Raw genomic sequence first — 22663 nt, 5'->3', positions numbered from 1 at the left:
CGAAAAAGCATTCCCAAACATTCCGTTGTTCCAATTGATTTTCGTATTTTCGCTCACATGTTATTGCTTTATGTTTATCGCACAGCCACTTCCCAACTCCAACCGGCAGGCGCGCTGCTACCTACATGGAACCGTTTTATGACCGCGCCGTACCAAAGTTACGCTCATAAAACATTCGAAAAATGGCACTGTGGGACTGGCAAATGTGTGTGTGTGTGTGTACTTTTTGTTGGACAATATTTAGTTTAAAAATTGTTTTATTGTACAAATTATGTTTGTTATCTTGTATTCTAAGGAAAAGAATTATTTTTAAAATTCAAAACTTCATTAAAGCTTGCTTATTCTCAACGAAAAACCCATAGTTTGCACCCCATATACACATGCTGACGGAACAATCTGTACATACGAGCATTTTCCGCAGTACTTGCTTATTTTTGCTTACAGTTGCTGTATTTTATTTTTACACTCCATCTCCCAGTGCCACAGCACGGAGTTGAGTGTTTTTGCCGTTCTGTTTCGTTTGTTTTTTTCTCCCAAACCTGAAGGAAAACCACACCCAGACCATCGTTCCTGATCGCACTGATTGTGTTTATTGCCCTTATATTCGCCGGTGATGGTTATGATTGAAGGCTCGTTCGGTGTCATCGATACAAAGTGCAGAGCGCACGGCACACTGTAAAACCACAAATGGGAGGGTGGGCCGCAAACCCATAATCGAAACTGTCGCGGTATAATCGGGCGAATAAAATTATCGTTAGATTTGAATGATTTGCGGCAGAGCAAGAAAAAAAAGGAGGAAAACGCTACAAAATAAGTTAGGAGGTTATAATAGAAGCCGTTCTTTGTAGAATTTTTCTTTTCTTTAGATAAGGAGTAGCGATGCTTATCATAAAGAATATTCTCTATCTGTTAAGATTGTGTCCCAGGTTTCTGGCTGCTTCATCTGTTGGAAGGTGATCTACTACCAATCTGATCTAATAGTTCGTATCTCACGAGAATCTCTCCGATTCATTGGCGTTGTGGACGACAGTGAGATCATGCAAGTGACTACTGAAACACGAGGCCGATAGGATTGACAAAGACTAACTACCCGCTTGACGGAGGTTCGCAAGCATAGTATCAGTTGACCGAGACGATCTCTGACAACAACGTAAGCAGTTAAATCCGAATGCGCCTTGTTCAGGGAAATGGGCCCTTCTACGAGTTCTGAACCGGGTACGAGTCCTGAACTATATTGATGCAGGACGCCATTACACACACAATTTTCGAACGGTCATTGCTAAGGACTATCTTAAGAGTTTATTTGTTGATTAGAGTTAATTTCCTGATTGATACTGTGTTTTTCTCTTTTGTACAAGATGTTTTACTAAGATTGATTTAAACTATTTGATGTCGATTTTGTTGAATATCTGTTTTTAAACCTTACAAAATTAAATTCAATTGTGTCTAAATTTAGAATATTTTAAAGCTATAAAACCTCCTATATCGTACAAAATCTACGGAAGCATATAAAACGCCACTAGCAGCACTGTCACCATATGTCTCCGAATGTCCATATTTGTCCAAAAAAAAGTCCATCATTTTGGAACAATGCAATGTAATATTTCGTGGCCATTGTTTGCTTTCGATACAATACATGACCTATTCGCTTTCGTGCCGTAACCGGTCCACGCTTATCGGTTTATCCTTTTGATTGAGCTTCTGCATCAGGCAAGCCCTGTAAGCCTGTGTATGAGATGAAACTTCAAACAAAAAAAAAAAAGGTCTCATATAGAGACAACGGCTGGAACAACAAGTCCGACGTCCGATTACAATCCTTAACAAAAAGGAACCAACACGAAAGATCGCATTACCAAGAGTTACCGAATCGAACAAAAAAGTAATATTCAAAAAAAGTAACACAAAAGGCGCGCATTCAGGCGCGCTTCTGTACACAAACCATCGGAAGGTAATAACGGCACAAATGCCCCATGTACGCCCTCCCAAAGTGATGGAAATCCGACCGACTGTCGTCATCAGCCGTCGCTCGGTCTCACAATCTCTGCCTTTAGCCACCTTCAATCGATGCCATTTGACAGATGCGTGAAGCAACTCACCGCCAAGTTTGCAAAGAGCGAAGGCAAAACAAATAAATAACAGTTTTTGATTGGAATGCAAACACCTGCCACCGGTACAACGGGCCCGGGCAACATTCCGTCGACTGCGATCATCTTTATCCCATCCTCCCACCGTAGTTCGCACTGGTGGAGATGCGAAAGGAAAAGTTCACCAAAACCTTCTTCCAACGCGCTGTTGCACGATGTTTTTCCTAGATAAGCAATAACAGAGCGAAAGATCAACTAACGCATAGGAAACTCAAAGGGCAACATGGTCACTATTTTTCCAAGGCAGCGAACAAACCAATAAAGTAAAAAGCTCACCAGGAACGAAATCAAAATAACAACAGTCCGAAACACAACCACTGCGGGGGTTAAAGTTGTTTGAAGGGAAATCGAAGAAAAACATCATAACTTTTACGCTCGCACCACAATCAACCTTCATTAGTGTCGAACGAAGGGAAAGGGACGAATGGGGAAGAGGGGAGCAGTAGTATGCAGTAGGTGCAAATTTTTGGCATGGCCGGAAGTTCAACAAAATCAACCGACATTGCGTGAATTGAGGAATCGGGGTGTGTGGAAATGCCTAACGAAGAACGGCGCACGTGACACGAAATACCAAATCGTGCCGTGCTTTTTTAATGGCTACTTATGCACGCCTCCTGTGCTGAAGCTGTGAGGCAAATAAAAACGGCAGTTTATTTTAAAATATGAATAATGGAACATTATTACATAAATCATATCCTATAGCAATAGTTTTAAATAATGTAAAATATTTTATAAAAGGAATGAAAGACTTATTCTGTTGTTGCTGCTGTTGCTTTAAATAATTTTAAAGTAGTCAGAAATGATCGGCTAAGACTAAGAAGCTCGATTTATGTATGTCTTTCGTCTCATTATCAATCCATCCTAAGGGTAAAGCATTTTCAGGCTAACAGTAATAAACTCATGTGTAATAATCAAGAGAGAGAGAGAAAAAAAATCATGGGTCTCATCAAGATTTGAACCCACATCAAATTGCGTTGTAGAGTGCCCTGTTTAACCGATTGATCTATTGGACCAGCGAGCGAAGTCAATTCGTTTGGTTATTTTATCTACTCCTTATACTCATTATGTTAATAAGTTTTACTTATGTTTAACAAATTTCTTGGTAAATAAATAAATTTCTTTACAACTATATTCAAAATTAATTATTATACAAAAACAAATGTCGCTTATATTTGTCTATAAAACTTTTTTTGATTGTTTCTTTGACCTTTTTTGAAAAAACTTATACCAAAACGTTGAACTGTTTTAATAAAAAGTAAATAGATGTTTCCCATACTTTATCGCAGACAAAGAATTACTCCTTGAATGAATGAGAAAAATAACACAATATTTCGAACACATGAAGAATTAAATGGACTAAAAATATTTTTCGAAATCGAAAATGACCATTATTTTCCTGTTGGCTAAAAACATTTCTGTAAGCCTTGGCCTTCCATTTCAGACTTTCTTGGCTTAGTTAACTCTCGTATAGGATTTGACCACACTTTATCGTCGCATTTCATTCAATTCAATTCAGTCAAATTATTTTAAGCATTTATAATGTTGAACCAAAAATAAAATTATTTGATTTTACCGGCTTTTATTGGTTAAATATGACAATTATTAAAAATATAAAATTAAAGCAAATTATAAAGTTCGTCGCTTTCGTCTTGAGTCCTTAAATTAAGAATTGTATGTATGTATTGTATACCCTACAGTACAATCATTTGAGCATGCTATGTATCACTCTTTCCATTTCGTTCTCTCTTTCTTTCTTTTTTGTCTCACACAAGCAATAAAAACAAACACAAAGAAGTTAAATGATTGTTAAAGAATTCTTGAACGCACATTCAAATTCATTTTTTATGGGTGGCCGCTCCCAACCTTGCAATCGTCTTATACAAGCCAAAAAACAACCCCCTCCCCCCTGAACGCACCCCAAAAACACTAGCAAACAAATCTGTACACCCTCCAACAAACACCAACCGGATGAGCAGGGAAAGTATTTAAGACAGACAGCGCGTCACCCGCGGCCAGCGGTTGGTGCGGCACAAAAATTCATGAAAATTACCGATCGTTCAATTTATTGCGTCTGGCGCGCCGCCGGCGTCTTCGATTGTCTTCGGTGCGAAAAATGATACCGCGAGACGGGACACCGGACGGGGCACCGGGATGGTGTGCAAGTGGGAAACCAACATGAATATCGATCGAAATTGTCCTGTCCACCCTGTCGTGTTGTTGCGAGAAGCAGTGGTGAAACCACGCCAGCAACCGCTACGAAGTGTTGATCGGCTGCTTGAGGATGACGGGGAAATCCAAGCAACCGTTGCTCGGTTGAAGGTTGCGAAAAGCTTTCACGCCGAAAGCTTTCCCGAATGCGTTGGTATATAAGGAAAAATTGCTCCCGCAAAGTATATAAGTCGCTAGAATAAAGAGACTGAGCTTTTTTATCGATCGCCCGCAGACGTCAAAGCGTGGATAGGTGTGTGTGAGTGTGTCGAGGGATTTTCCTTTGCAACGGAATTGTTCGTCGTTTCCCTCACGAGCTGCCGGTTAAGCCCGAACGGCTGGGCAAAGATTTTTGCCACTGGTGTAGCCTTAAAGTAAACAATCTACGGTTGGTGTTGCCCTTCGCTTCATTTTTCGCACAGCACAGAACTCAGAGAGCCCTTCGGCAGACGCTTTTCAGCTCGCACTGGGAGAAACGCATGAAAAAGAGGAAAAATAGTGGAAATATCTACGAAGATCAAGAGTGGCAGGAGGCGATGGCAAACACGGGACGAGATGCTAATGTATTTCTTCCACGATTTACGTGCACACGCAGGACGAGGTCGACCGAGGGTGTCTGATTTTTGGTGCGTCTGGAAAATATATTCTTTTGCCCGTTGTCTAGTCCTACCCATCCCGATTCGGGGGGGAGTTTTCCACACCGGGAGCCGCGATGCGCTCATGTGTGAATGATTTCTTCACCTATCCCAACCGTTTACTGGCCGTGGTTTGGTGAGGAGTTTCCCCCAAGTTTTGTTTTTTTGCTTCCACTTCTGTTTGCTTTCTTCCACACACCACTTTTGAGGCTAAGATAGGGGATAATTTTCCGGTGCGTTTTTATTATTAACTGACCGTGTGCCCCGGTGTGTGGCGGCCCGGTGCGGTTCTTCATGGTGGGTTTTTTTTTAAATTTTTTGATTGCGTGTAATGTTTGAACGTGGTGCGGGCGGCCAGATATTGTACGCAACCGTGTGCATAAATTTTACTTTTCAAGTGGGTTTTTTTTTTCTGTTACGTAGGGATGATGTGAGAATATTTCGCCCAGATTTTTGGCCCTTCCTTGGCGGGTGGAGAATGGTTCCCTTTTTAAACACCTAGAGTAAATAGCGGTAGGGATATCGCTACGCCCAGCATTATTTGAGGGTGTTTATGGAGGGATGATAAACCTCATTTAGAATGTGGGATTGTTCGTGTTTTTTGTTTTGTTTTTTTTTTTCCAAATTTATATAAATGCTCTATCAATCTTGCACATTAAACCTAATTGATCAAATTGTTCTAGTGATCCTCACCATTTCTTCAACCTTGACTTCTAGAATGAAGTGACTTTTTGTTGAGCCTTTTACTGATGGGAGCTGCCAGATTTTTGGGTACGAAAATTGGCTATCAACTTAATATTTAGTTCTTAATTTTTATTGTACAGGGAAATGTTTTATAGAGAATATTATTATTAAAATATTTCATCCACTAGGCCCTAGGTCTGAGGTCTGACAGTCTTGTCTGATAGCAACTGACGGCATTATTGATTAACGAAGTTATGGATGAAACATTTTAGAATTGTCTAATATTAGGATCTTCGCTCAGAACTCAAAGCAGCCAGCATGTATGTGTACAAAAATTACAGCGAAATCAGACAGTTGGAGAATGTTGAAATCTCATTTGAGTGCTTGTTTTCAATAAAGTTTTTCCGACGAAATTTAACGTCCAAATCCTCCGCAAGCTTTCGTATAAGATTATCAAGCTTCCTGCTGAGATTTGCTTGGGTCGTTAAGTGACGGTCTGAAGAGATCTGACAGTAATTTAGTCAATCTTCGTCGCATTGGTCGAGCTTTTGTACTGACAGCATGTTCTTAAGAAAGCTCAAGACAGTATTTTGCGTGTGAAAATTTATGATTTGCTAAAAATTTACGACAAAAAAAATGGTTGAAACTAATCTCAAGATTTTCTACTTTTACTAACAGCCTCTCTATAAAGATATAAAAATCTGCCCCTCTTTTATCATAATACTTCTCTCTAAATAAAAGATGTTCACCATAAAACCACGCTGTTCAAATTTCGCCTCAAAAACAAACACATATTTTCACCGCAAAAGGATAATTGCTGTTAAGGATCGATGTCATACATAATTAATGTATTGACAATGCTCTCTACCACGGTTTATTGATAATTTTCACCACACTTGCCACACCCACCATTCCATCACCAGCACCGTGAAAACTTCCATCGGTGTCTATTCATTTTAGCACAAATTTAGTCATTGTTCGTGCCGGAAAGTCTTCCCCAAAGAGTGCCGAAACACCGAACCGAACTTTGTTAAACACTTTCTAACGGAATGCAAACAGGCAGCTCAGGCCGTCCTCGGGCAGCTTCTTCAAAATTTCATGCCACCAAGGATCAAATGTTTACCTTGTAATAAACGTGATTTGCCACTGATGTTTGCCGCAACGGCCGTGTCTCACACCCCGCGCACCACCATTCGACAATGCGTAAAGTCATCCGAACAACGTGTATCGTGTGCAACGGGCAATCCAGCCACAGCCCACACCACGTGTCGTAATGGCACCGGTTTACCTTTCCCGTACTCGTTGGACCATTCTGGTTGCGCGGTTCTTCCAAGATGAATTTATAATTATGCATCCGCAAGCAGTATTTCGCATTGCATCCTTGGGAGATGATGGTGATGGTGTGTGCTGTCTTTGGTTTATTATTCTTTGTCTGTTTCCTTTTTGGTATCAGGATTTTTTTTTGTGTTCGTTCGCTCCCACATTTCCATTAGATTCGATTGTTCGTGGAGCGGTTTGAGGGGGCAAGTCTGTGGATGTAAATTATAAATGAGATATTCTTGATGAAATTATGGAAATAGCGGCGTTTAAAGTTTTGGGCCTTTTTTGTGTTTGTGTTGACTTAATGCTACGCAGCATTGTCTTTTTCATTTAGATTTTGAGATTTGGTAAAATTTTTTAAGGTTTTACAAAATTAAATTAAAGCCTAATATTCAAAATTAACCCAAAACTATCACTTTAAAATGTCTCCATGTCGAAAAACACCTGTCAATGTGACACACCTGTTCTTACTAAACATGTCAATCCCACCACAAAAACTGAGTAGTCCGTGCCGACTCTACCGCTACACACTGACGCAAGCAACATCAGACAACAGGCCCATTTTTACAAAATGCAAATGCGACACCGAACAAGCAACCGACACGCACCCTCCAGCCAACCACGCACACGATGATTTCCTTTACCCAGTGCCGTTTGTTGATTGCTGCTGCGTTGGCTCAATTACTGCCGATGGATGGGGATGCATCGGTTGGTAAACAGCAGCGCGACAGTGGAATCTGTTAATATCACTTTACCAACGGGTGCAACATAACAGCGCATCCTATTGTTCTTAATTAAGGAAATAACTCCGAGCAGATTGTGAGCACATAATCAACTTGACTGCAAGGGTGTGCCTGGCAATTGGATCAACTTTGTGACGAGATAGAGAGAGAGAGAGAGAGAGAGAGAGAGAGAGAGAGAGTGCGAGAGATCGAAATAAAAATCGTGTGGGGTTTATGAATCTTTTTCCCTTCGGTGGATTCGTCATTGATACAGTAGCACGGAGGAGACATTACGTTTGCAGATTTTTTAAGTGGAAAATCGGTACGAGGTAAGAAGGAATTAGTAATATTTGATCAAAATATGTCATTCTTACATTTTATAATGGAGCTGAAAGCCATCGGAGCGTTCTTTTAAAGATATCTCAAGGCTTTGGATGGCTATAAGCTAGGACTAAAGGAATAAATGGACGTGATAAAATTTAATATAGTCTGCAGATGAAAAAACAAGGAAATATTGGAGGTACTCAGTTAATTTTAGCTTCAATTGATTGTTGATTTATTATTAAATTACACACTGTGTAGGCTACACGCCAGTTGGAAGAATCCTGTCTTATTATAATATAACATCCCAGAATATAAATAATCCTTTACATAAATTACAATAAAGGTTCTTATAGCGAATGGAAAAGTCTTTCCTCGGCAGGAAATTCGATTGAGCTGAGATTTGAACCTCAGCTCTGCTGAATGTTTTCTCTTTGGCTTAGCGAGCTCTGGCAGGGCATGCTAACCATGGCTTACTAAACTTGGTGATACCACATAGTTGGAGAGTCAGTCTGCATTACCTGTGAACGGACTGGATGGGATTTGAACCCCGGTCCCTGCCGTTTGAAGATCGGCGCTGCTGACACCTCTCCACATTCAGCAGAAGGGACAGCCCAGTGTCCCTTCTGCTGAATGTGGAGAATTTAAACAGGCGGAAGTGTTTCACAGATACTGCCCTGAAACGCCTTCAGGAGCTTGATAAGTAAATGTCAAGAGCTGTCAATATCCTATATTTTATGAAAAATAATCAACATCACAGTGACTTCTCCATGACGACGCAAAAATCATGACCAGCTCTAGCTAATTGCGAACTTCCAATAAAAAAAAAAAACATTTAAATTTGTACACGAAATGCTCACACACACACATTTCGTTTAGCCGGTATTTGACGAGATTGATTTAATCTTGTCAAATTCAATAAAACCCCCATCTTTGGGTCCTGTTGGATATTTTTCAATATTTCATAAACTTGATTAACAGTGCTGATGCTGCTGAATACAAATTCACCTTCAACATGTGACTCGTCCAGTGCCGTTTTGCCAACAGATAGCGCATCGTCCCTCTAGCGTAGGCCCAGCATCGTTTTGAAGGGCACTCTTAACTTTACAACTGCAATAAACACTCAAAACAACGAAAAAAAAATAACACGTACACACACACACACAGAGGGAGGCCTCTTCTTCCACACTCGGTTGCGCCGAAAAGTTTACGCTTTCCATTATCGCCCCCCGCGAACAACAGCAAAACAATTGTTTTGCTGTTGTTCGACAGTACCACGTGGTGGGGTTGTGTAGTATCATGCTCTCGAAAATTTTGTTACACCCCAGCACGCTGAGGGTTGGCCATCAAAAACTGTCGATAATGGAACGAGTCCAGGGGCCCAAGGAAGGGAATGGATGTGCTGGAAAGTGAATTTATGAATCAATGTTTGCACATTTCTCACGCACCACTTGTACCACACCACACATCCCAACGTACAAGGGTTGCGTCCTGTTTTCATAGCGATCTAGTGAACTTTCCTTAAGAGTGCGAGCCTGGCCATCCACCCAACAGCTGCTGATGATGATTTACGAATCAACATTGTTGGGTTTGTGTGTTTCCAAAACTTGGCTGTTTGTTTGCTTATCAGAGCTGTTTTCGGACGCAACTTTACAGCAGCAAGAGAGAGTTTAAGTGGTCTTTGTTCGTAGAACACGGTAAGAGAGGAATAAAAACTCCATTTCTTCTAATAATATACAACGGGAATAGTTTGTCCATGTTGGTGGCTTAATTTGCCACCCCTAAAGTGTAAAGTGTCCACGACTCGAAACCAAAAAGACTCACTTCACAAGCCACAACGCCTTCGAGATGTGGAGAAACAGTCAATCACTGTCTTTCGCCAGTTCGTCCGTCCGGTCGCTAATTACGGTGCTCGCGATACGACCGGAAATCGGTTGTGACATATTGTTCACCATCGGTTATGCAGCGCGTTTTCTTCTGTCCACATTCCTAGCATTGATCCGATCCGAGTCCCGGCAGCTGGAAGTTTTCGGTGGCAAATTGATTTAATTGAGGAACAACGCACATGGCGATCCTCCATTTTTTTTGTTGTGGAGTTTTGTAAGTGGCATTCCGGCACTTTGTTTAGGTGTGGAATCTTGCTGTACGGTGCTAGCTGGCATTTCGCTAACCAGCCAGCCAGTAGACCATCGGTCAATATCGACACCGAGCTGCTATCCGCTTACAGCGCGCCATACACCGAACGTCCGTGTTGCGCGTTGTTGTAAAAAGGTAAAAATATTTGCTTATCCATCGAAAGGATTGTCGGACGGCCGGGTTCTTTCGTTCCACGGTGTTTCGGGCAAACTTTTCTCTTTTTCTTTTTTTGGTGCCATACCACTTGCTCTTGGGTCTTTCGCGGTCTTCTCCGCCGGATTGAAGTACGGCGCAATGTTCGATGTTTATTTGCTCTTGTCGGAAGCTATTTTGCACTCATCACGACTTGTGAAAGCCCGCCCCATGCCGCGTACCGTGCCCGGACCGGATTTACGTAGAAAACACATTGTTTCCGAAGGGGTTTTGTTGATGGTGAGCTGAGAGACCGAACGAACCGGTCTGCCCAATCTCCAGCTCCAGTCGAAGCAAAGGACCACTTTGCTGGACGCGGCCACCGACAAACTTCCACCAACAGTTGCAACACACATATGCCCGACCGCTGTCCCCCCCCCCCCCCCCCCCCCTTTGGACGGTGGATAAAGAAACCGGGACGGGTTTTTCGATGCCGATATGCTTGTAACGTTCGACGTTCCTTTTGAGAATAATTGAAATTTCCACAACCGGCAGGAGTGTGGTTTGGTACCACTCGGACGGCTCGGTGTCCATTAATCCCGTTTACGTACGGGGGCATACGAATCGGGGTGTGTGTTTCGGGCCGGAGTCGCTTGCACAGGAAGCAATTATTATTACTTGCCCTATCAATTGATTGTTTTGGGATTGTGTGTCGAACGTTCGGGGGTTTTTTGGGCCAATTTTTTTGTTACCCACTGCGCAAAACTTTTCGATCTGCTTCTTCTGTTTGCTTACCAGTTCGAAATCGAAAAAAAAGGCAAGTGAGATGCTTCTTTGCTGGACGACCGTCCACCGTCCTGGCCGGCTGGTAGACATGTTTACATGTTTGCATAATCTTTATGCTTATCAAATGGGACGCTTATAAAAGCTTCAATTTCATCTGGCAATCGATTATCACTTCTTTTCCTTTTTGGCGGGAGGGCAAACGGTTGAAAATAAATTCCCCTTTTTCCAATTCTTTGCTTCTGGAAAATGAGTTGTAGTAGACAGAGGAAGCAAGCAAGATGGGAGTTTATTATCCGATCGGTTAATGAACTGTCTCCACTTTGAAGCGTGCCATATTTCTTTTATGTAATATCATTATTTAAACTTAAGTTTTAGAATCATCATCCGGCAAGAATGAAGAACGATAAAGATCAACTTCTCATGGAAAGCTCTTAAGTTTGTTATTATCAGAAGCCTAGAGTTAGTGATGTTATCTACCTGCTTCTGAGCTCTCAGCTCTGAGAGACTCAAAGCTAGAAACTTTCATGATCTGATCTAATATCAACATAATTTTTTGAAGCTTACTGTTGTAGCAGCAGCTTATCCAAGGTTCAATGGTGGTTGTGTGTATTTGTGTTGAAAAACTCAACTCACACCCAACGATGGGATAAAACTGATTCCCATGAGTACTGAATTGATAAATTACGCTGCTAAAACAAGGCGACGGAGTATACTGATAAGCTACATCGAATACCTAAAGTCTCAGTCATTTCTAGTCTCTTCCAAAACTCAGCTGGAATGATGCGATCGCCAGATATGCTGGGCAAATAAATTGACTGTTCAAGGTCAAGATCTCCATTTTTCTTGTCTTTGGCTTAGTTAGCTCTCCTACTCCGGATCATCCGGATGGGAAGATCACCCAATTAGTACCATATTTTCACTTGTATAATTTTTGTAACCCCATTTTTGGTCAATCTAATCAAATCTTAATCACAATTCCACTTTGTGCTCCTCAGTCGTGTTGCAAATTTAAAGCACATTAAATGCTAAATTAGCAATACGGCCTGGCCGTCCCTTATGAATAAAAATAAAAAATAAATAAATGCTTAATTCCATTACGCGATTGAAAAGCTCTACCATGAGCTTGCAATATTTAAAGATTTTTAAAATATATTCCTCTAAGTGTTTCTACAACTCGGTAGTATGGATCGAAGACCTGATTCATTAAGATAAGATTCATGTTCGGATGCCCTACGAATCCATCAACTAGGAACGTATTCGAATCGAATCTTTCGAGTCCCGAATCTTGAATGCTCCCGAAGTGATCTCGAATGCTTTCTTGGCAACAATTTCCCTTCTAGATCTTTTACAGTTGCTTAGGAGCTGTTTAAGAGGTACAAGAGCATAAAAGCTGCTTAGCTGCTGTATTCAAATAAGCTTCGTGGAGCTTTCAACAGTATATTAGGCAATATAGGAACTGTTGAGTGAATTACGGCGACTTCAATTGGTAATAAACGCACACGTCAACTCGTCGAGCGTGTGACGTAAACGGGTTGAGAGCCAATGGGTTACATGAAAAAAAAATGCAAACTATCAAGAAGAGCACGCGGTTTAAGCTTTCGGTAAAAATTGAAAATTTGAGAAAACCGGTGACACTACAGGAACGAAAATAAAATTTTCCACAGTAAAATAAAAGTAAAGTAAAAAGTAAACAATGTCATCAGTGAAGAATTTTATTTTTCTACAACTTTACACGGTTTTTTTATCAAACCAAATCAAAAACTTTGTAAAACACACAATAAGCGACAGAAAAAAAAGCAAACAAACGTCCGGGAATGTTTATAACGTGCTTTATTTTTGCTTTATTTCCTGCTGTTTACTTTAAAGATTTATCATTCGCCAAAGCCCACAATCGTCGGTCACAGTTCTAGGGTTCTTCGCTCGGAGGAGCTTTACAATTTCTAGCTCGATATAAGTGTTCGAATGCAATCAATAGTGTTACTCGGGTTCTAAATTAGGGGTTTAGTGTTTTACGCGAGGAGGGGCGTTTACAAACATTATCCTTCTCCTAATGCCTACAAGATAATGTAGCCATCAGGGGGTGCAGTTTCGGGGGGTTTTTTTTTTTCGTACGGAAATATATTCTACACGAGTTATGTATGTATCGGCTGGAGAGTTCACGTATAATACCCCGCTCGCTATCGAATATCTATGTATATACGAGTGTGTGGATGCATTTATATACCGATGAGTTGTATATTATCTAATCAGTCTAGATTAATCACCAAGGTTGTTTTCTTTGCGGCAAAGAGAGTCTCCGTGCGTGTGCATGTCTTTCATTTAGTTTTTGATTATCTATTCTGGGGGATTACCTCATTTATCAAACATCGCATCTCAGCTTCCTCGTTGATGTGTTTATGTGTTTTTTTTCCAACTATTCAAAATTGTGTTTTCTTTTGCTTTTTTGCATATTAATAGTTAACTTGGGGAGAGGGGGAAGTTCTCGTGTTAAGTGTTTGTTTTAAACATTTTATGATTTATCTTTTGTTTTGTATGTGTGTGTGTGTGTGTCTGTGTGTGGGTTTGATAGGCATCAGTTTCATTTCATTTTATTCTTTAATATGTTCCTTTTAAAGTCACAACTTGTAGGCTTGTAACCGAAACGAGAAGAACCACATTCAGAAGCTCACCAGTTTAAGCAGAAAAAAAGTAGAATTGAAATTCATTTTCGCCCATTTTTAATTGAAAATAAAAAATATAAAACTAAAAAAAGATTGTTTCTATGAAACCAGATTCATTTTCATACCTATTACCACTGTGTGTTCCACTACACGACCCAAATGGATCAGTTTGTGGCATTGTTTTCCCTTACAGACCAATCGTCATTATTAGCACCCCTGTATTGCATCCTTTTAAGATGATGTACGTATGAATCGTATAATCCTACATTATGTCAAGTCTTTATGGCCCAAAACTGTGTCCCAATCCATCACTTTCGTATCAGTTCGCCAGTGTTTCTCTTCCAAATCTCCTGCCAGAAATCCTCAAGCAAAAACCTAACACCTTCCAAACACTTCTACTCCTGGAAAGCCTTTTTGTCCACATTATTATTATCGTCATGCATGGTGGTGGTGGTGCCGGAACTGGTCGGTGAGAACGGTGCAAACTTGTGCTCCTCGTACAACGCGCCCGGCGTTCCCGGTGGCAGAGGGCTGTGCGTGTAGATGCGCGTATCCGCCAGTGCCGGACCACCCGTACTGCCCGTGCCCGATCGGCGCATAATCCAATCCGGACTAGCCATCCCCGGACAGCAATCGTCCGGTGTGCCTTTGCTACCATTGTTCATGGCCCCCCCGAGCGCCCGCTCCATCTGGTCCGGATCGTCCAGCCCGAGCGTACTTCGAATGCGTCGATTGATGGCCTCCGCCGTAAGCGTGTAGTTGATCGGGCTTAGCAAATGATGCCCACCGGCGTACGGATCGTGTGCTCCACTGGCTCCCGGAGCACCATTGCCACCCGCTCCCCCCGGCCCGTCAAGCAACGATCCCGTCCCACCACTACCACCACCACCACCCCCCATCCCATCCACTCCTCCAAACGCACCCCGGAGGCTCTTCTCGAACGAAAGATATGCATTATCGTAGTAGTTGGCGGCCACCGCTGCTGCGGCCGCTGTTGCTGCGGCAGAAAATTTGGCCTTCTTCGGCCCGGGTACTAAATCTCCACCGGGAGCAGGTTGAAAAAAGTTGGGCAAATCCGTATGCCGATGGGACCGCTTCCGGGAGTAGTCCGGCAGGGGGAGATTCGATCCCGCACCGGGATGATGATGGTGGTGGGTATGGTGAGCATGTGGATCACCCGGCGAAAGGGGAGACGGTTGACGAAGGTCCAGCGTTTCGTTGTCGGGCAGGGCAGCGGCCCGGAACGCAGACACGAGCTGACTCTCCAAAGCGGACGACGACGTTTCCGGTCTGTAACGTACCACCATCGCCGGTTTGGGCAGTTGATAAGAAGCGTGAAAAATCGCGGAAAAGGGGAACAGAACGTGCAGTTAGTAAGTGAGCAAAAAATGAAGCAAATGACCCGTTGGCTTTGCTGTTTTGTGCTTTGTTTGGGAAGGTTTTGGTTTATTTCACACTTTATAAAACATACAAAGACTCCGCAGCTCCGATGCGATGATGGCGATGCGCGTTGGTTCCGATGATGCCGACGATGTCCGAAAGAATTGCTCAATGGTTAGACAATGTGGGACGCGAAGATAATTCTTCGCAATGTGTACGACGGTAACACAACAAAAAAAAGAAGCATATCGAATGGGCAATGCAAACACGCGTGGTCAATCAACCACAATTTACCTGAATGTTGGCCATCAGATGGTTCGGCCAGCATGCACCATACTCACACAAATTCTCACGCCGCAACACATACCAAACGTTTCCATTTGAATCCCTCGGGATGAATTGTCAGTTATCTGTGTCCTCCTTCCCCTTGCGCATTACAAACCGTTGCACTGGGTACTCAATCAACTGTGGACGATATTGAAGCCCTCTTCCAGTAGCGAGGGAGGCAAAAATCTATCAAATAAAAAAAAATAAAAATAAACCCACAATGATACATTACACTAACGAGCATTTTGTGCCTCCAAAAAAAATTATTGGAGGAAATAATTATGTTTGACGGTTTATTTATATTCAAGACTGTATAGCTTTTTTTTTATTTAAAGAACATTTTTAATATTTTTTATGCACAGTGACGAACGAGTGGTTTAAGACACCTTCCAAGCCCGATTTTCAAACTGCTGCTTTCGATACTTCTACTAAATATAATTTTACCAAAATTTGATAGAATGTTCATCAGCTTTTGAACTATTTAGAATAATTTTGTTTTCGTTTATAATTTCATAAATGAATGCGTAAAATTTTCAAATCTGAAGAACGTTGATGAATGGTCTTATTTTTATGAGATTATTTCCATATTTTCATCCGACGATTTTCAAATTGTCGGCAAATCTACTAAAAAATAGTCAATTAAATTTACCAAAAAAAGAGGTTTTGTACAATTATCAGGTGTTCTTAATCTATTGCCAGACACTGTAATATCGTGTACGTATGGCAAAACATTTAGATTTAAACGCGCAAAGCTGACAGAGGCATATTAGCTCTTCGGCAGTCCTACGATGATCGTGACGAGCTGCCCTGTTGCAAATGGTAAAGGCGAAAGGCTCGAGGAAGTGTTAGTCGGTAAAAACCCAGAACTCAGTACTCAGAATAATAGAATAGTGTAGCACAATGAAGACCTCTTCTTTCGGTTAAAAATAATCTCAATTTCGTATGGAAGGATTAAAAGATGTGTAGAGTACCCCCAGAGGCTATAAGGCTAATTTGTTGGTCTAAGACACACATCACACAGCAGGAACCGTTCCTCCGAGGGCCGTTCCTCCGTAGCAAGAACTGACTACCTTGGTACCTTGGCATCGATAAGACATGTAAGCCATTCCGATGGCCGGTATGAGCTAGGTAACCGGCCATCGTTATGCCAAGAAGTTTAACAACTCACGCTTGTTAGAGTAAACAATGTTTATTTTTTTAAGGCCTCAGTTTTTCAGTAATAATTAATTTATTTAAAATTATGTTGACATTACAACATATTGTTTTGTTTTTATTGCAATAGTAAGTTGTTTTTTTTTTTGCTCATACTAATGCACACTCATTTTTAATTTAGTTTTAAATTTTAAGATTTTTGTCATTATCTGATCTGACAATGCGTTCGTTCGCATCGTTCACGTGTATTTCACTTGTTTCAATCACGTGGCTTGATAATCTGTCACGTGGAGACGATTCCAAAAGAAATTTGATTTGAACAAATTTCTTACAGAAACACAATTTCTTCATTTTTTACTTTTTTCCTTAAAATCCACAGCACAAATATTGAATTATTTTTTGTTCACTTTTTGTTTAAAGTTTAGCGAACAACTTCTTACCTTTTTTTTTGTGCTACATTTTGTATTACTTTTCTTGTTGTAATAATTGTCGATGGACAACAAATAAAAAGATTGACAGTGGGCGCAATAGAATCACTAAAACACAGCATATGCAAAACAAGAAGTTATTAAACACTTTCAACAATACACTCCAAGCAATTGACCACACCTGCGCTTAGCAACATTTTCTTCCCGAAACACATTTTCCTTCCATTATCCCAAACCCCATTTCAATCGCACTAAACTGTTGATTGTTTTAAGGTCAAATTTTTGGCGCCATAGACGCAGCAGACGCGCCAAAGCGCGGTTTCCGTTGGGGCAAAACCTGGCCTAACCGGCCAACTGCCGGAGCCCACACTGAAGACGAATGCACGCTTCCACAACCGAAAGCCACTGGATAGGAAAGCTGTCAAACTTCGTCGAATGATGCCGAAGTTCTCCAGCCCGTTACCGGTGGGCGCATGCTCAAAAGTGATCCTCGAATGCCGAATTCGCGTTCGCGTTCGGGTTGTTTTTTTTTTTTTTTTTTTGTTCGAAATCGCTGCTGGCTAGTTTTAATGGGCATGAATGAATCGTTTGGTAGCGATAGCATGCATTCAAAGGCGCCACGACTAGCAACGATAACAACAGCAACACAGACGGCCACGTGCAGCGGGAGGATTTAACGATGCATTCCCACCGCCGGAGCCACTGAGCCGGTGAGCGCAAATGCAACTCCTCCCTATCGGGCATCTGTCCAAAAACCCAGCTTGGAAGCGCCACCTTCTTGTGTGACTGCTATATAAAATTATGCATTGCATTTATTGTTATTATTTCACTGTTTATATACCGAGGATGGTGAAGTAAACTATTGGACGAAATAAAATTCGAAACACAGACACACACAGCCCACCAAAACATTGCACAGCCACTGCTGAAGGCTCTCTTCACTGGTGGCTGGCGATTTTGGGCGTTCCTCTTAGTCGAGATACTCGTAATTAATGGCGCCGTGTGGTACGTTTGTAGAGTTTAATAAGCGAAAGGAGTTTTCACAATACAATGCTGAACAATAGAATGGGCACTGCTGGGAAGAATTTATGCAGATGTGTCCCCGTTAGCTTTACTGGTAGAAATTATTCTACAGTTTTTTCATTTTTATTTATCGCACGTAATATATTGAGAATGTCTTCTTGATGTAGAACATTCCCTTTGGAGAGGAATCTAATGCCCGGAGAGAGTCCTTAAGAGGAGTACAAAGAGTTTAAAGTTGAGCAACAGAATTTTCTTTCCTTTCAAGAAGTCCGCATTACAAACAAGAAAACTGTTTCGTGTTTCTCCTTCAAACCAATTTTATTTACCTTCTGATACCTTTTCCCTGCCGATCTTCTGTCCAACCGCTTCCAAAACACGAACAACACTCATAGCTACACTCCAGCTAACCTGTTAATTAAAAGAAAGATATACGCGAAGAAGCTCACCTAATACCTGCTCACACGCCCAGCTATGCACGCGAACCGCCAAATCCAACGTTCAAATAAAGTGTCCTACTGTAGACGAAACTGCTCCGGGGAACTGCCCTGCACTGTGAAAACTGCTCGAAAGCACCGCCAAACACAGACTGAACGCGGTCCCAGCACAATGCGGCCGCTTTTTATAGTGCGACCCGGCAGCAACAATCTTGCCAGCTCTCGCTGGCTGCTGTTTGATGGCCGATTACGATCGTTTAAGCCAATTGCTACGATCCATCATCAATGGCAGGCAGGTTCGCCTTCGTCCCAGGTTTACGACGGCCGTAGAATGCACCATTTGCAGATCGTTAAAGGTAATTGAACAATGTACGACCGCACTCGTATGGCGCGCGGTTAAATCTCGCCCACTGCTTTGTCCGGGATTAATGCATCAGTTCCTGTGAGCACCTCGTACGGAATTGGTGGAGTTGGGGTGTGTGTTGCAATTGAGTATGATAGCTTGCAGCATATGATGATCACAGCAAGGTTATAGAGATTGATATGAAGCAACCGAGACGACAAAACAATAAACACGAACGATTGTAATAATTAATTAATGGGCTCGTCAAGCCACAGTACATTGTTGGTAATTAAATTGGGATACACTCTAGAATATTAGAGCACGATCACGAAGGTGATAACAATGGCTTCCTTTTAGACTAGGTTTCTTCAGATTAACATTATTATTATAATAACTTACATACGTTGGCTAGGGATAACGGATACGATACGGTACGTGATGACGATGCCGGACTCATGCCCCACCAAGAAGGTGCTTGTCAGCGACCCGTTCGGCACAAGGCGTAGAGGAGCACAGCGAGCTCGTTGGCTTAATCAAGTGGAGTCTAACCTGCCGGAGATCGGATGCAGCTGAGGATGGAGGACTGCAGCCCTAGATCGAGTTTCATGGAAACTGATTGGTGGCCTGATGTCCTGGAGAACTTACAAGGCAAGGCACACACATAGTATTTCAGTGGATCCTACCAAAAATTTCTCGCAAAAATTTTTCAACGTCAAATATTTTTGATAGACACATCAAAATTGAATAATCGGTGAGAATGCTGTTTAAAACAGCTTATCAGTGATTTTAGGGAAGCATTATGTTCGTACTTCTTGCGCGAACGGATGACAAGTAACACCTGGTAATGTCTGGCGGATTGTCCATTGTGAGGAGATCGTGAAGGTTTCTATACTTCTTCATGGAATCAGTTTAGCATGTAAAACTTTAGCGTATAGCCGTTATACATAAGCTTCACCAGAAAGATAATTTTTAACATTATATTAAAGACAAATCCTGGCGATAAGATGCAGCTAACTCCTAACACAAACAAGGCCGGAGTTTTGTCATATCAACTACCACTTTCTTAGGATTTGTAGCACCGTCCTGTGACTTGACCTAAATTCGACATTCGTAGAACCTGGTGGCTATTTCGATTATAAATGCTGCAAGTCTACTGATAACTATCTCAAGATTTGTCTATTTGTAACATCGCAGATACAAACAAACGTTTCATATGGCCCCCAAATAATTCTTGTTTATCAGTCCTTTACATTCACTATCCCTTAAAAAAATATTATCCAACGCCCAAAGGTATGCAATATCTCTGCACCCCCGAAAGTATGCAATCCCTTACACTAAGGTCTATTTTTCACAGCCTACTCATTACACAGTATAGAAATTTGGGAAGTAATACTAGGTTGATTCCAAAAATCCTATTAAAAAACGCTTTTCAATGGAGTTGACTCTTTCTAAATGAAAACATAAATACGTATAGAAGACATCCAAAGAAAGAAAAGAGATACGACTACGCTTAATCCGTCCAGCACTGTGTCAGCTAAACGGTGGGAACAATAACAGTGTCAAATGACAACGCAACCCGCAATGCAGCACTATTACTACCGTTTAAGGTATAAGCCTGCCTGCCGATAGAAACCGAAAACCTCAATGAGTGCATGACAACCGCCACCACGCCAAACACGCTTTATTGACGTAACTTTTCGCTCTCACCAGAACCCCGGCTGTGTATCGGAATGCAACCGATACACTTTCTAAGTCTAACGTCGTTGCACTTTCTAAGCACGCTTCCGCTTTCTACCGAACCGGTGACCGGTGTGCCGGGCGGGCTCGCTCGTAGTCAAAACAAAAATAAGTAAACATTGTCCCACCCTAATGTGATCGGCGTCGTCGCCCGTCGTCCTTGCACCGTTGTACAACAAAGCGCCGTAAAGCGCCGATGATAACGCCAGAATGCCCGGAAGCCAATGAAAGTGAAAACAAAGCACACCTTTCCATTCCTGTGTGCCGCCCGGCTGGCAAGACCCACTGCTTCCGCATTAGAACCCTAGCGACCACCGTATTTATTGGTTAGTAGGCGAAATATGCCGGGTACGCCGTGTTGGCATTTGCCATTTCTACTCTTTTTGCTTTTCCTTTTCCGTGCTGTAGTATTCACCCTATCCAACCCATGGCACCATGGCAACGGACGGACCGGACTGGAATGGTTTGATCGAAACGCAATAATACCTGCAGTTCTGGCTGGCCGAGGTTTCCGACCAGTGTTCAGACGTGCGACAGCTCTAGAATGCACGACACCTGTTCAGTGAAACGTTTCCGATAGTGGATTTACAGCCTTTAAAGGGACAAAATACATCCAAAGTTCTAATCTGGCAGTGGTGCGTGTACCAGGCACACAATGGATGACCGCACGATTGACACGATTTTTGCCGGTTCGATGGAGAATCTGCCACCGGTTAGCTCGAAAATTGTGCGCATCTTTACCAGCTCGACGTTCACAGGTATGACGGATATGGTTACGTAACTGAGCTTTGACCATGCCGAAGGTTGTTTGGAGTACGGCGGTCGCACTGCTAGGGTGAAGGATCCTTCTCTTTTTTTGTTTTTGGGAGGTCCCTAATGAGTTCTTTCTACTTTTTCTCTGTGTGGATAGACACGACCATGGAACGAAACAACCTGATGGCTAAATGTTATCCCAGAATCAAGGACTACTGTCGGGAGAAGCATGGATTGGAATTTCAAGTGAGTAACTTCAAAGATTATAAAAGTAGGCGGATTCTAGAAAGACTATGAGTTGGTGACACTTTAAGTGACTTTAACATTCAGAAGAATATATGAAGCCTTCTTTAAGTGGCACAAAGCAATATAGCGCGCTATAAAGCAGTTTATTGATTTATTTAGTATACACCCCGTCAAGAGTGTCTTCATTTGCGCCCTCAAGAAATACCCTCACACATAAGCAATCTCTCTTGCCTTATTCTTCCGTTCCTTCTATACTCTGCCTACTAAGACCGTTGCTGGATTAATGTCTAGCAACGTAACAGTGTGACAGGTTCGAAAGACGTCAAAAAAAATGGGGGGGAGAGTCGTATACTCCGTCTACTAGACAACAACAAGAGGCATTTGTGATATGACGGGGGACGCTGAGCTGACAAATGACGTCAAACGCACATCACGCTACTGTTTTTGCATGTCCTTCTTCTTTTCGATGCCCACATCCCCCACGAATGTGGCCTCGAAATGGGTCAATAGTGTTTTTTGGGGAGAGTTGTTTGAACTTTTGCCTGCATACACTTAACGTGCGCACAACTGCTGATAGCAAACGAGGCCAGTTGGATGTACTTCTAGCAGGCAGACAGACACCAACTTTCAGTAGAGAGTTGGAATTTGTTTATGACATTTGGGGTGGGTAAAAATGGCACCAATTGCGCTGTATGTACGTTATGATTTACTTACTGCTACAATCCGCTGGTTTATCACTATGCGGTTTAACGAGCCAACTTGCCAACTTTCGTAGCTAATAAATTACAGCACAACATGGCGTGCGTCACGCAGGTTCTGCTGCGTTATAAATAATTCCACCTATTGCAGGTGGATTGTCTAACCAAACTTCTTTTTTGCCAAGGTGGTAGACATGCGATGGGGTGTGCGAGACGAGGCCACGGATGATCACATGACGACGGAGCTGTGTATGCGAGAGATCCAAAACTGTCAACGGCTATCGATGGGTCCTAACTTTGTCGTCTTCCTGGGACAAAAGTATGGCTATCGGCCAATTCCGACGTACATCCTATCCTCCGAGCTGCAGCTCATCCGAGACGATCTCGCCTCGAT

General features: G+C 42.1%; 3 protein-coding genes across 4 annotated transcripts in view; all 3 read left to right on the top strand.

The window, feature by feature from the left end:
- LOC126568217 (26S proteasome regulatory subunit 7) overlaps positions 1–22663 on the top strand; it is a 277427-nt gene that overhangs the window by 58120 nt on the left and 196644 nt on the right. The gene's annotated exons all lie outside the window — the stretch shown is intronic.
- The window catches only part of LOC126568448 (uncharacterized), a 271865-nt gene that overhangs the window by 113609 nt on the left and 135593 nt on the right, over positions 1–22663 (top strand). The gene's annotated exons all lie outside the window — the stretch shown is intronic.
- Positions 21228–22663, top strand: part of LOC126568656 (NACHT and WD repeat domain-containing protein 2) — a 7494-nt gene continuing 6058 nt past the window's right edge. The window contains exons 1-3 of the mRNA XM_050225171.1: positions 21228–21330; positions 21483–21571; positions 22455–22663. The exon at positions 22455–22663 is cut by the window's right edge and continues 112 nt beyond it. Of these exons, the coding sequence (XP_050081128.1) occupies positions 21228–21330; positions 21483–21571; positions 22455–22663 (401 nt within the window). The remainder of the gene's footprint in view (positions 21331–21482; positions 21572–22454) is intronic.

The sequence above is a fragment of the Anopheles maculipalpis genome, chromosome 2RL, assembly GCF_943734695.1.
Source record: "Anopheles maculipalpis chromosome 2RL, idAnoMacuDA_375_x, whole genome shotgun sequence".
NCBI lineage: Eukaryota > Metazoa > Arthropoda > Insecta > Diptera > Culicidae > Anopheles > Anopheles maculipalpis.
Note: the sequence above shows the minus strand (reverse complement) of the source record. Positions and strands in the feature narration are given on the sequence as shown.